The sequence below is a fragment of the Syngnathoides biaculeatus genome, chromosome 15 (genome assembly GCF_019802595.1).
Source record: "Syngnathoides biaculeatus isolate LvHL_M chromosome 15, ASM1980259v1, whole genome shotgun sequence".
NCBI lineage: Eukaryota > Metazoa > Chordata > Actinopteri > Syngnathiformes > Syngnathidae > Syngnathoides > Syngnathoides biaculeatus.
The window spans coordinates 14,490,766-14,503,589 of NC_084654.1; the positions used below are offsets into that span (position 1 = coordinate 14,490,766).

Genomic DNA, 12,824 nt, shown 5'->3' on the forward strand with positions numbered 1-12,824 from the left:
CCATTAACCTTTTTTTTTTTTTGGAACATTTTTTTTTTTAATATAAGACAGCACTGCCATTCAACAGGATGTAGCAATAACACTCGGTGTCATGTAAAATCATATAAGCAATAATTCTCAGCAACCCCTTGGGATGTTGAAGAACGGAGTTGTTCATAAATGTATTGAAGAAGGCCCGAGCTGACCTTTAGCCTTAACTGACGGGAAAGTGCACTGCAAAGAAAGACGGAATTAAACTGCCGATAAATAAATGGCACAGAGTGTTTAGGACTGTGTTGCGAAAAATTTAACAGCATTTTTTTCAGGTGTGTGTGTGTGTTTGACAGTCACGAGAGCACAGCTGTAAATAAGTCAGCGCTTACATTTATGCCCCAGTGTGACCGTAAAGTTTGTTGACAGATGTCTGAAAAACATCAGGTCATCAGTCACTCGGCACCAGTTTCAGCCACAGGACGCTCCATTAAATGTACAGACAGATCAATGTGGTCTACCGTACGGCAAAAGCAAAAAGTCACATCGTGTGTGTGTGTTTGTGTGCGAGCGTGGATGTCCAACACATTCAAGCAATTATGGAAGCGCTTCTTTTATCTTGCTTTTGAGTCATGCAACATGAGTCACCAAACAGCAACATTCATCCAAAGTAATCGTTATGTAATTTTGTTCTTCTTGTCATCGTTGTTGGATTCACGCTCAGGCAGTCAAGTTCGTGAATCAAGAAAATGGAAAAGGCACATCATTCTTCAAAGTAAAATGGCAAATGTTTATTTTACTTCAGTACAAACTGGTTGGGCAATAAGGGAAATTAGAAACATTCTAATGAGAATAGAGTCTAATACAATATCACTAACCAAGTAAGTATTGGTCAAAAATGTTATTTTATGAGAGTACTGTAAAGTCAAAATACAAAGAGAAAAACCCATTACAACCTATTACTTTTTATCATGAAGTCAATATTATAAAAATAAAAAAATATATGAATATTACCAGACTAAAGATGTGATTTTTTAAAATTAAAATGTCCTAATATTACAAGAAAAGGTTTGAATAATGTATTCCAAGGTTTCATTTGTATTTTTCCCAAAGGATGATGATGATTCAACAAACTGAAACCCAAAAAAGTGAATTTAGTGCAAATATCTCAGTAACAGACACAAACGTTTATATGATCATATTCAAGTGTTCATACTGATGATGGTATATATTTTTAAGACATGAAGGTTTTGTTTTGTTTTTTTAGTCTCACAATGTGTCAGAAAGGTTCAAGGATCAGTGTCACAAAAGCTATAGTTCGAACTACAAATTTTGACTTTCCATATAATTTCCCAAGAGTAGAACTGCGACCTCAGCTCTGCAGCAATTGAACCTTTTTCCACTGCTCTTACGTACAAATACTCTGATACGTTGTCATGCAATGAGCAGTAAGTGATGATGCGACCAGTGAGACCAGACTTTCTAGTCCTCACTAATGAAGAGCACGAACTCAAGACCAAACCCCAGTGTTCACTGCAAAACTCCAACATCGCCAAGGCCGAAAAAAGCCATTGAGACCATCAATCGAAGTCGAGAATCAAAGTCAAGTTAATCGCATTTTTGACGCATCCACTGCAACTTCTTGCCAGAAGATTAGCTAGCGCATCGATAAATCATCCTGTGTTGTTGTCCGTTTAGTGTGCAACAAGAGGTTAGACTTGTGGAAGGGCAACTCGGGGCTACTGTGTCATGACAACACGCCTGCTCATAGTGCCCTGAGCATCCAAAAATTCCTGGCTGAGAAGAGCGTCGCCCTCCTAACCTGACCTGGCTCCATGTCATTTGTTTCCTCTTTCCCAATCACAAGAGGGTCATCAAGGGGGACCTGTTTTGGAGATGTGGATGACATCACGATGAGACTGACACCTTTGATGCGCAGAATCCTGGAAGAATCCTTTCACGAGTGCAAGAAGGTGTGGCACAGGAAACTGTAAAAGTGTGTTAGACTGCAGTGGGGTTACTTCTAAAGGAAAAACAAGAGTTTTGGAACCTTTCTGACACCTCGTACAGGCTATTTTGACACCAATCTCACTGGTCTATAGACTAGTTGGCGACATGATGGCAACTTCAGCATTCTTTACAATGAGATAAAATCAAAAATACCTTATTCTTATACACAGCACATAGTGACTATCCTATCAAAAAAAAAAAAAAAAAAGAATGCAGGCTCTAGCATCCACAGACCAGATGTTTTATCTGTCCAGTGTTCAGCAGCCCCAGAATGATGTGACTTCTATGTGGATTGTGACTGTGGACAAACAGGACCCGACGCGACCCTCTGATGTTGGATCGGGGCAGGCTCAGGCAACTATGATTTGCCTCCTTCTGCCATCACACATTAGAAGTGACAGCCCACAAGCCATTCTTATTATGTATTTGTTAATTTGTTTCGACAGGGGTGACAAATTAGTCACTGGTAGCAAACAGGCCCTGATGATTCAAAGTTCCACAGTCTGCGGAAGAACACATCAATGCCTCAATCATGGATTGGGCAAGAATCCTAGGATCCCTATTAGGATAAACCTAATTACTAATTTTGCCAAGACATTTAAGTGTGTCCACCTTTTGAAGGAACAGTTTTCGTAAGGCCCTTCTCTGAATCACCCAGAATCCTGATTTAAACCCCATCAATCACATTGAATGGAGATGTTAACATAGAACAAAGGACAGGTTCTCTGGGTTCTGGATTGGAATTCCCACAGACACGAGCCCTTTTCAGATTTAGGCAGAAGTCACAGATGTGAGAGTAGGGCCAGAATTTGTCAACCTGAACTTGTGTGCACGTTCCTAAAAACGTATAATTACGTGTGTGGTGGCATCAGCACCATTACCAGGTGTGATGTATACAATACTTGTTCTGGAGGACTGTGAATCAGGGAGCATTAACAACGATGTAGGAACAAATTCAGAGAAAAAAATATTACCATGGCCTTACTTAAGACAACTGTTTCATGTTATAGGCTCAAAGAATAATTTGTGGTGAATGTATTCTCTTGTGCTAGCCTACAAACCACCATCTTATGACGTTTAAATTAGGGCTATGAAATAAAATCGGCAACTCAGCTGAGTCGACCGCAAAAATTGGTCGATGCAAAAATTTCTGTTTTGAAGCAATAAAAAATATTTAATAACACTATATTTGCCCCACCCAGAAACAATTTTCACTGCCTGGAACCATTAGCCCACTTCCAGGTTTACTGCATAGAGTTTTGTTGCCGATGTACACACTGTTGGGCCATGAATAACATCCCAAAAAATGACAAAGGAGCATTTGTAAGTGATTTTTAACACTATTAGATCTATAATGTACATATAGGACGATGTATGGATTAACTGAATTGTAGCTATCATTGTTTTAAAGTAAAATCGTAATAACTAGTGCGCTAATGCTAATTGGGAATGCTATGTGCTTGGCAAAGGCTGATTTTGTTGTCTCAAACACTGCACAGTTCATACCATACACCCAGTATCAGCATATTCATCTTAAGGATAGAAGTTCAGCCCTCATGAAAAGAGAATTAAATGCATGTTAGTCATAAAAATAAATAAATAAATAAGTAAATAGGTAAATGCAATTTTTTCAGGGGGGGGTGAGATAATTGATTCTACAAAGATTTAATGGTGACAGCTCAAGTTCGAAAACTGTCTAATCTGAAAAAAAAAAAGGTCTGGTAATGTGTAATTTTTTTGTAGCTTTTTTTGTCGTCAGTTCACAATGTTTGCAAATCTACAGGAGAATTTTTTTACACCACAAGCCAACTCGTTGTTTTTTCTTCTCAGTATGAGTACTATGTAAATTAATAAAAGACGGAAATAATTGGCTATTTTTCAAAAACTGTTATATTTTGCACATGACAGTGAGACAGGGAAAAGATGTCTTAGGTTATAGGTATGTTATGAAAGAAATTGCAGCAATTCTTCCCAGAAGACTAGAAGCTGTTTAGGGTGGAGTGCAAATTTTTTTTAGTTCCTGTAATTGTTGAGGTGCCCCGAATATTTATTCCATCGAGTGTATGTCCAGTCATGACAACAACCAAATCAGAATTGAATCTGTGCCACTTTCCCAGGAGTGTCTGGAATGTGCCACAATGAAGCTTTCTGGAAATGAGAAATGTGTTTTGGTCCTGCTGTGACCTAGTGGACCAAGCAGGTTCGGCGTACCTGAGGGTTCGATAGAGCAGAATTGGGTCAGTATGAAGGGGGCATGGAGAAGAAAGGGGGACTGTATCAGAGTGACGCCTGCACTCCTGTCTGCCCACCTCATCATGTTCCTACACACCAGCCTAATCCGCCTGCAATGTTTCTGAGTAATGAGCTGTTGTGGCAGGGTGCTGGGCATGCCCTCCTGCTGAGACCGGATCAGGGAAATTCGGGCTTGAGTGACAGCAGGGCGCACATGCCAAGGGAAACCCAGTGGGAGAGGTCTGTCTCAATAAAGCTTATTAACGGAAAGGAGAACATCTCTTTCAGGAACAAGCATCTGAAATGGTCCTGGACATGAACCTATGGGCGTTCTGCATCAGGAAATGTTTGGTTCAGTTCACCGAGTTCATTTTGGCATCTTTATTGCTCCAAAAGGGCAAAAATGCAGGTAATGAACATCTGCAAGCAGTACCTAACATGCCTCTTCTAATGCTGTAGACATCCTGTCATGTAGTACTGTACATTTTTGTTGAGGTTTGTAAAGTTCTGTGTGATGTTGCAAAAATAAGGCCCACTTGTTTGCGGCGTCGCATACAAATCTAAGGCGCTACCTTGTTTTTGAATCATTTAATGATGCGTGCTTGCTCATGCTGGCTCCTACGATCATTTGAGTAGAAAATGTCTGTGTAGAGTTTCACAGGCAGCGACTTGCAAGAGTGAGCTCAAGCTGTGCATCATTAGTGTCGCCCTTGGTTACAATGAGTTTAGACGCAGACTGGTCTGTATCCACCGAACGTACACAAAAACACTTCCAATTGTTTTCCATCCATTGAGCCCTGATTAACAAAAGACTTTGTCACCCCTAACTAATTTTGTCTGTCTCCATTCAATTGTGTCGTGAATGCCACTGGCAAATGGTGAATAATATTTCGTTGAATTCCCTGACTTTGTCTGGTGTAATTCGAATCCCTTGAAAAATCCTCTTGGGTAGTTCAGTCCTAAATCTGAATTAAATCTGATTTTCCATAAATGAAGACCCTCCTGAGAGTATTCAAATGAGAGGGCGGCTTATGCAAAATACAAGTAAACACTTGAGGCAGAAAGACTGATAAAGGAGATGGCTTTTATGCTCAGATGGTGACTTCAGCTCTACAAAAATCGCCCTTTAATTCAGTCTTTCGGCAAGACCACCCTGCCTAGAGTTTGCTTGCATAGGTGATTTAATGATAGTCAATCAGTTGGATGACTCAGAGTCCTTCACCATCATGCGTGGGAATCGATTTCGAGAGAATACGATATTTACCATCGGGCTTCTTCCCTTGGCCCACAAAGCATTGATGCCATCTACAGGATGGGAAATGGAAACGCTATTACCATCTATTACACCGGAGAGCTCTTGATAGGAAAAAAAACGTCATCTCAGCTAAGACCTCCCTTGGACCCTTTTCCAGTAATTCACTTTCTGACATGCTGCCATGGAACAAACTGGTGGTACACAAAAGGAACTTGGGGCACATGCCACAGCAATCAATGAAGGGTTTAAGTCGTTTGACGTCGTGAGATGCCAAAGCCATCTCCTCTTGTTCTTGGAGTCAACGTTTGATTGGAGGGAACAATTTGAAGGGAACTTGTTTGCTTTTAAAGGCAAATGTCTCCTTGGCATGCGTCAGCTTTACCATTGAGTTTTGTATAATAGCCCCTGAATCTAAAATATCTCTGCTTCCCCTGCAGGCTGTTCTTGAACTACAAAATTGATTTGTATGCATACATGAGATTAATACAGTACCAAAATCCTTCAGTTGATACAGATATAATAGTACATGCTTTGCCTTGGTGCTTTGCATTAAGTTTAGTTACACATGTGCCACATTTTAACACCAGGGAAAAGACATGGGACTTATTTTCCAATAATAACTACTGCTGTAGCTGTTTTCATATAATATCGTTATTGAAAAGTATGTTCCAAGTATTAAGTTGGACAATTTAGCTTAAAGGCCGAATGTTGACGGGTGTGGAGTCCGCATCAAACACACATTCAAAACAGACCTACATTCCTCCCTAATCTCTTGCTCGCTGTGGCGCATTAACCACCTGGGATGGCTCCAAAGGAAGACATGCCAGTGTAAATTTCTAATAAAAATCTGCTCAACGTCGCATGTATCCAATTATGAAATGAAACACCAATTTGAAAATGTATCAGCCTTTAACTAGGCTTTATTTCTCATTGCGGTAAGACTCACAGAGACCTAATTAAGCACACTGCCTCACAAAGATGGCAAAATCCCATCGTTCTACGGACAATGCAATTGCAGCTCAATGATAGACATCGTAAAAGTGATTAGAGGTCTTTATCAAATTGGGGGAGAGTGCAATGTGAGCTGGGCGGTGGCTGGAGGCGGGGACCTTCATGATCCGATCCGCAGCTAGAAAAGTTCTCGGGACATGTCACCTCTATGGCAGGGAAGGAGCCCGAGCTGATCTGTGAGGTCGAGAAGTTCTGACAGGATATAGTCGGGCTCACCTCCACACATGGAGTGGGTTCTCGTACCAGTCCTCTTGAAAGGGGTTCTAGACTCTTCCACTCTGGAGTTGTCCACGGTGAAAGGATTGAGAGGCAGGTGTCCATATACTTATGCCCCCCGACTTGTCATCTGCACTTTGAGGTCATCCCGGTGGACAAGACGGTAGCCTTCCTACCTATGCCTATGGACCAAACAACAGTTTACGAGTACCCACTGTTTTTGGAGTACTTGGAGAGGGTGGAGGAGAGCGCTCGTACTGGGGACTCCATCATTCTGCTGTATCTGTCTTCTAACACTAGAGGGATCACACTCCTCAGCCTCCCTGGTAAGACCTATTCCGGGGTGCTGGAGAGGAGGTCCATCAGGAAGTCAAATCTTAGATTCAGAAGGAGCAGTGTGGTTTTCATCCTGGCTGTGAAAAACTGGACCAGTTCTTCACCCTCTGCAGGGTCCTCGAAGATGCATGGGAGTTCGCCCAACCAGTCTAAATGTGTTTTGTGGACTTGGAGAAGGCATACACCTATGGTCACGAGTTGTGGGTTGTGATCAAATAAACAAGATCCCGCACACAAGCATCTGAAATGAGTTGCTATGACAGGGTGTCTGAGCTGTCCCTTAGACATTGGAGAAGCTCGCTAATCGGCGAGGAGCTCAGTGTAGAGCCGCTCCTCATACACACTGAGAGCAGCTAGATGGCTCCGGCATCTGATTAAGATGGCTCCTTGACGCCTCCCTGGTGAGGTGTTCAGGGGATGTCCCACTGGAGGAGACGACAGGGAAGACCAAGGACACGCCGGGAAGACTCCCTCCTGGCTGGCCTGGAAACGCCCTGAAAGAGCTGAATGGAGACTGAGCTTCCCCACTAAAGCCCTTGCGACCCAACCTCAGAGAAGCAAAAGAAAATGGATGAATGGATGGATCAAATCTTAATTAGAAGCTGCTGCAGAGACGTTACAGTGCATCTGTTTCCTTGCTGCCTATTTCCTATACGAAATTGTAGCACCTCTGGTTCTTGTTGGCCATTTACGTACGTGTCCGTCTGTGATTAGAACTAATATAAAGCAGTCCCAAACACAGGCTTTGGCCCTTTCCATGAATGTTTGAAAACACGTTTAAGGAACTGATGGGAACACAGGGTGGGATGATTTCATATGGAAGGATGTAGATCTAGGCTCTTTGTCCTCACTTCAAATACTCTATCTTACGTCATGTGAGTGGTACATCAGTGGGCAATTTCTGACACAGTGTGAGGGCGACTGAGGAGGGACAGAAACAGCCAGGCATTTCCCAAGGCAGGAAAGGGGTGAGGTGGAGGACAGGGGAAAAACTGCCCTGCAAAAATGACACGACAAGGACCCAGTTAGCCTTACGAAAGGCCCTAGGGGGGTGTCTGATCCGGTTTCATTGGACTTCTCATAATCTTATACATGGAAACGTCTCAAAAACCAGCATTGACAGATGAAGAGAAAAATGGATTGCTAAATTCCAATCGCTGTTGAAAATGGAATGAAAGGCAGGGCTGCCAAGAGTCATCCTCACACACAAAGACAGAGCAAAAGTTTGCTGAGGGAACCTGATATGAATTTATGAAAAAACATTCCTATTTAACCCCTATTATTGCAACACAATCTTGGATCTGAGCTTTTAAATGGTTCTCTCATAGTGTGTGTTTATCCAATCTATGTACACAAATATCCTTGATTCATATTCACCCTTTGCCTCATTATTCTCATTTTAGGTTTTCATGTTTCCTAACTTCAGAATTAACAAATTCTGCGGTCCAATGAAAACCTTTATCCAATCCACCTCCTCATCCAGTCCAGAGGGAAGCCGCTGATTTTCTGGTTACCTTGGAGGTCAGTCTGAACCTACAATCCTAAATCTGAAACTTTTAAAGGCTCTAAAATTCAGTCTCCACAGTACTGGGAGAAACAACTTGCAAATGTGAGGAATTGCATTTCAAAGCAAATTTTATCATACCAATTACAACCTCACCATGAAAATGATTTTTAACCTTGTGGAAACAAGACATCATTTCACCAGACTTGTTGGGAACATTTGAATTGCTGAGAACAGAATTCCTGATAACAGCCCGAATTTTCATTTGTCGTTTGGCACTGATGTTTTGTTCAAATCCACCAATGCATTAAAGTTAATCTCAAACTTCAGAATTCCATATTTGTTTCGGTGAAAGTAACTCAGAAGTAATGGAAAATTTCACTTGATAAATAGCAACATTGGAATTGCTTTAAAATTGCTCCCGGCAATTGCTCGGCACCTGTACATTGGGGTTCCCCCCGGTAGATGAGAGGGTAGGTTCCCTGCGCTTTTGGGTGGGGGACAGGACCTGGCTGTGGTATGTTCCTTTGCACCAAGCAGTTCAGAGTACCCACACTTTTTGGAGTCCTTGGAGTGGTTGTTGGAGAGCGCTCCCGCTGGGGGACTCCAATGCTCATGTGGGCAATCATAGTGAAACTTGGAAGTGTTATTGTGACCGTTGTCAGAGTAGAACCGCTGCTCCTCTGCATTGAGAGGAGCCAGATGAGGTAGCTCAGGGATCTATTTAGGATGCCTCCTGGACACCTCCCTGGTGAGGTGTTCTGAGTATGTCCCAGGAGACCCCGGGGACGCCCCAAGACATGCTGGAGAGACTATGTTTCTCGGCTTGCTTGGGAATGCCTCGAGATCCCCTCGGAAGAGCTGAAGCAAGTGGCTGCGGAGAGGGAGGTCTGGACTTCCCTGCTAAAGTTACTGCCTCAGCAACCTGACCTCAGATAAGTGGAAGAAAATGGATGGATGGATGGATGGATGGATGGATGGATGGATGGATGGATGGATGGATGGATGGATGATGGCTCTAATACTGGATATCAAGTAAGGGGTGGTATTTGTGTGATAGTATTGGAAAAAAGTAGCAAAGCTATGTTGACAACGATTGTCACCTGCCATAAAATTCCGAATGTCTGTGTCACATTTACAAATCGAAAATGCATTACTACATACTAAAAAAAAGGACATACAGGAGACTCCTTAAATGCGAGATGACGCTTTCTCCAAATCGCAGACGGACAACGGACCCTCTCAGTGAAACAGAACAAAAGAGCAGCAACATTTTTCAGGGGCTGTTTTCCCCTGGTTCCATATCACTTGTGTCAAACGTGGGCCAAGGTGGGAGGAATGCAGCTCAAAGATCTAGCCAAGTGTCTAAAGTGAGAACAATAACACTCAGGAATTCGAAGCACTTCTCTTATTAAAGCTCCCTCCAAGACGGGAGGGACATCGAATATGACTTCATTTTCCCTTTTCGTGTTCCGTCCCCTTTCTGTGCAGCATTCGTGTGACCTGGGACCCAGGCCTATAGGATACCAAAAACACGACGAAGAGGAGCACGCGGTGGTGCCTCTCGTTGGAACTTCAAAGGAACAGAGAAGAACATCTGAGAGTCCAGGGAGAGAGTTGCTTGAAGAGGAATGGATTACGAGAAAATAGCTCTATGATGGATGGAAGGGATACAGAGGGATGATATCTGCTTCTAATTAAGGCCTGGTTCGATATTAAACACAGCTTGAGGACTTTGACAGCCAAGCGACATTTGTGGCTTTGGCTGCAATCCAATTAAGAAGAAAGACAAGAAACTATATAGAACACAACAAAACCACTATTGCTGCTTTTCACCAGGCCTCGCTTTCCAAAGTCCCCTCTGGGCCCGGTGCGGGTACACAATCAAGTCCCCCCCTCCCCAAATAACACACAGGACTGTCAAGTCGAGTAAAAGTCGGCGTACAGTGAGAAGTGTCACCACCCACCCAGCTTGTCAGCGTGCAACCAGCCTGCTGCTGTTTCTCAAACCTACCGCAGTTTGGGTTGGAAAGTAGCTGAATTACGCCTGTTCATTTCCTTACACCCGCAGGGTGGGTGGTGCTCGCTCCAGACTATCATCTTCGTGCTTTCATTAGCTTCCCAAGTTTCAGTTTTAATGAAAGTAAAAAAAATAGTCAGAATAATTTTACTACTCTGAGGAGACTCATGCTACGCGGTATTCCCCAGATCTGATGCCGACTGAATATGGTAATTATCCTCACTCCCCTGTCCTCGGTAGTGTTAAGCCCGGTGATAAATGCTCTGAATATCCACCAATCAGAAACAACTGCACAGTTGAAAATTAGAACGGTTGCTACTGCCAAATAAAGGCAACAATAAACAAAACTCTGGATGGGAAACTGCACTTGAGCAAAGTGGGGCCCAATTGTGGCTTGCGGTTTTGGGTGAGTGTGCCAGGCAAAACTAGAATATGAAGAAACTAATAACACACCAGGAAAAACTACAAATGCAAGGTTGTAAATGATCACAACACGGCCCACCTGGCACCCTCCAATAACAATGACTCATACAGTATACTAGGATCAAAGTTGTTTAACAACCGATTCCACTAATGGCTGCATCCATTTGCATTTATATGATTGGCCAGATAACAACACAATGAAATATGTTACGGGTTATCCATCAACCATTTTTTTTTTGTACTCGTTAGGATAGTGAATGACCTGGGGCCTATAGAAGCTGACTTTAGGTGAGAGGCGGGGCACACCCTAGACCAGACCATCAGTCACTTGCTGTGGTTATGGGTTAGGTTTGGTTACAGCGAATTATGCATAAACTCTGACGTGGACCCAAATGTGAAGTGAACGGTACACGGACTAAAGGGAATCCACCCTTCCATTTGTGTGGTCTTGTTTTCTTTGAGACATTGTAGCTGGTAAAAAAAAAGAAAATAGTTCTCTATAAACACAAATGTAACAAATGTAAGACAGGAGATGCAAGATATGCATGTGTAGATCACAACTATGGTAGTTATCTGTTATGGTAGTTATCTGTTATGGTAGTTATCTGTTCTAAAATGTTTTTTTTCCAATCCTGTTCCTGGCACCTCATTGGACAGACAACTACTCAATTCATAGTATTGCCCGGGTATGAGGAATGGAAATGGCACGAAGCCACCAAAGGCTTGAGTAACTGTTCAATTTTGGAATATGGAAGGAAAGGATAGATTGTGACAGAAGAGTCTCTGCTAGGATGAAGGGCAAAGTTTATAAAACAGTGGTGAGGCGGGCCATGGTGTATGGATTAGAGACAGTGACACTGAAGAAACAACAGGAAGCAGACCTGGAGGTAGCAGAAATGAAGATGCTGAGGAACTATAGTATAGATCTATTACTGCTAGTCAGTGGGAGATCACCTGGTTTGGTTGGACACTTGTGACACTTGTTGAGACCCCAAGAGGCTCCCACGCTTCCACAGCAATCATCCTGTTTGGTTAGGCCTGGCAGAGGCTTTCCACACTGCAAAAACATTCATATGTGATAAATCTCAGAAGTGAGGTGTGGTTTAAGTGCACCTATAAAATCATAGATGACTCTCCCTCTATCAGCAAGGAATGAATGAACAGGAATACATTAGCTTTTTGGAGAACTGGTTTCAGTAACTCAACTATCAACCTCCTGGCATTTGGATCATGAATATTTGGCTAATGGGGAGAAATTCCTTGCAGAACCGAGTGGAGTTGCCCAGTAGAGATTTACAAAAGTCAAGTGGAAACACAGAAACCATTCTTTTGCAGAACACCAAATGGGTAAACTGGCAAGAGAACAATTTTGGAAAATGAGAGCCGTAATCTAATACGCACAAACATGCTCAAGGAATAAGGCAGGGGCCGGAAACCTAGTGTGGCTAACAATGGCACATGACTATTGAGAAGGAAATCATGTAAAGAGTTCACATCTAAAACATTTTTTTGTCCGACAATGATGCTTTCCAGAATAAATTAAAAAAAAGCCCAATGCAGCCACAAAATATTACACAGACGTGACAATAAAAATAGGTTAGAACATTAAAGACAAATCCAGTTTTCTGCACAATGCTGGTTGATTTAAAGAAAGTTTCTTTTTTAATAGCTAATTGGAAACTCTGTCACCATATAAGCTTTATTAACAGTATGGGCACCATTTTAGCCCGTACAATTAGCTAAGTTACTACATTAATAAAATCATGTTAAACAAAAAAAAAAAAAAAAACTTAGTTTAAAGGAAAGGGTGTAATCACAGTTTCAGCTGCGATAGCATACACGTTGCA

The 12,824-nt window shown here is 42.4% G+C and overlaps 1 protein-coding gene across 1 annotated transcript in view; it reads right to left on the reverse strand.

Moving 5' to 3' along the window:
- LOC133513438 (latent-transforming growth factor beta-binding protein 1-like) overlaps positions 1-12,824 on the reverse strand; it is a 118,763-nt gene that overhangs the window by 52,875 nt on the left and 53,064 nt on the right. The window contains exon 8 of the mRNA XM_061844244.1: positions 11,932-12,034. Coding sequence (XP_061700228.1) covers positions 11,932-12,034 — 103 coding nt within the window. The remainder of the gene's footprint in view (positions 1-11,931; positions 12,035-12,824) is intronic.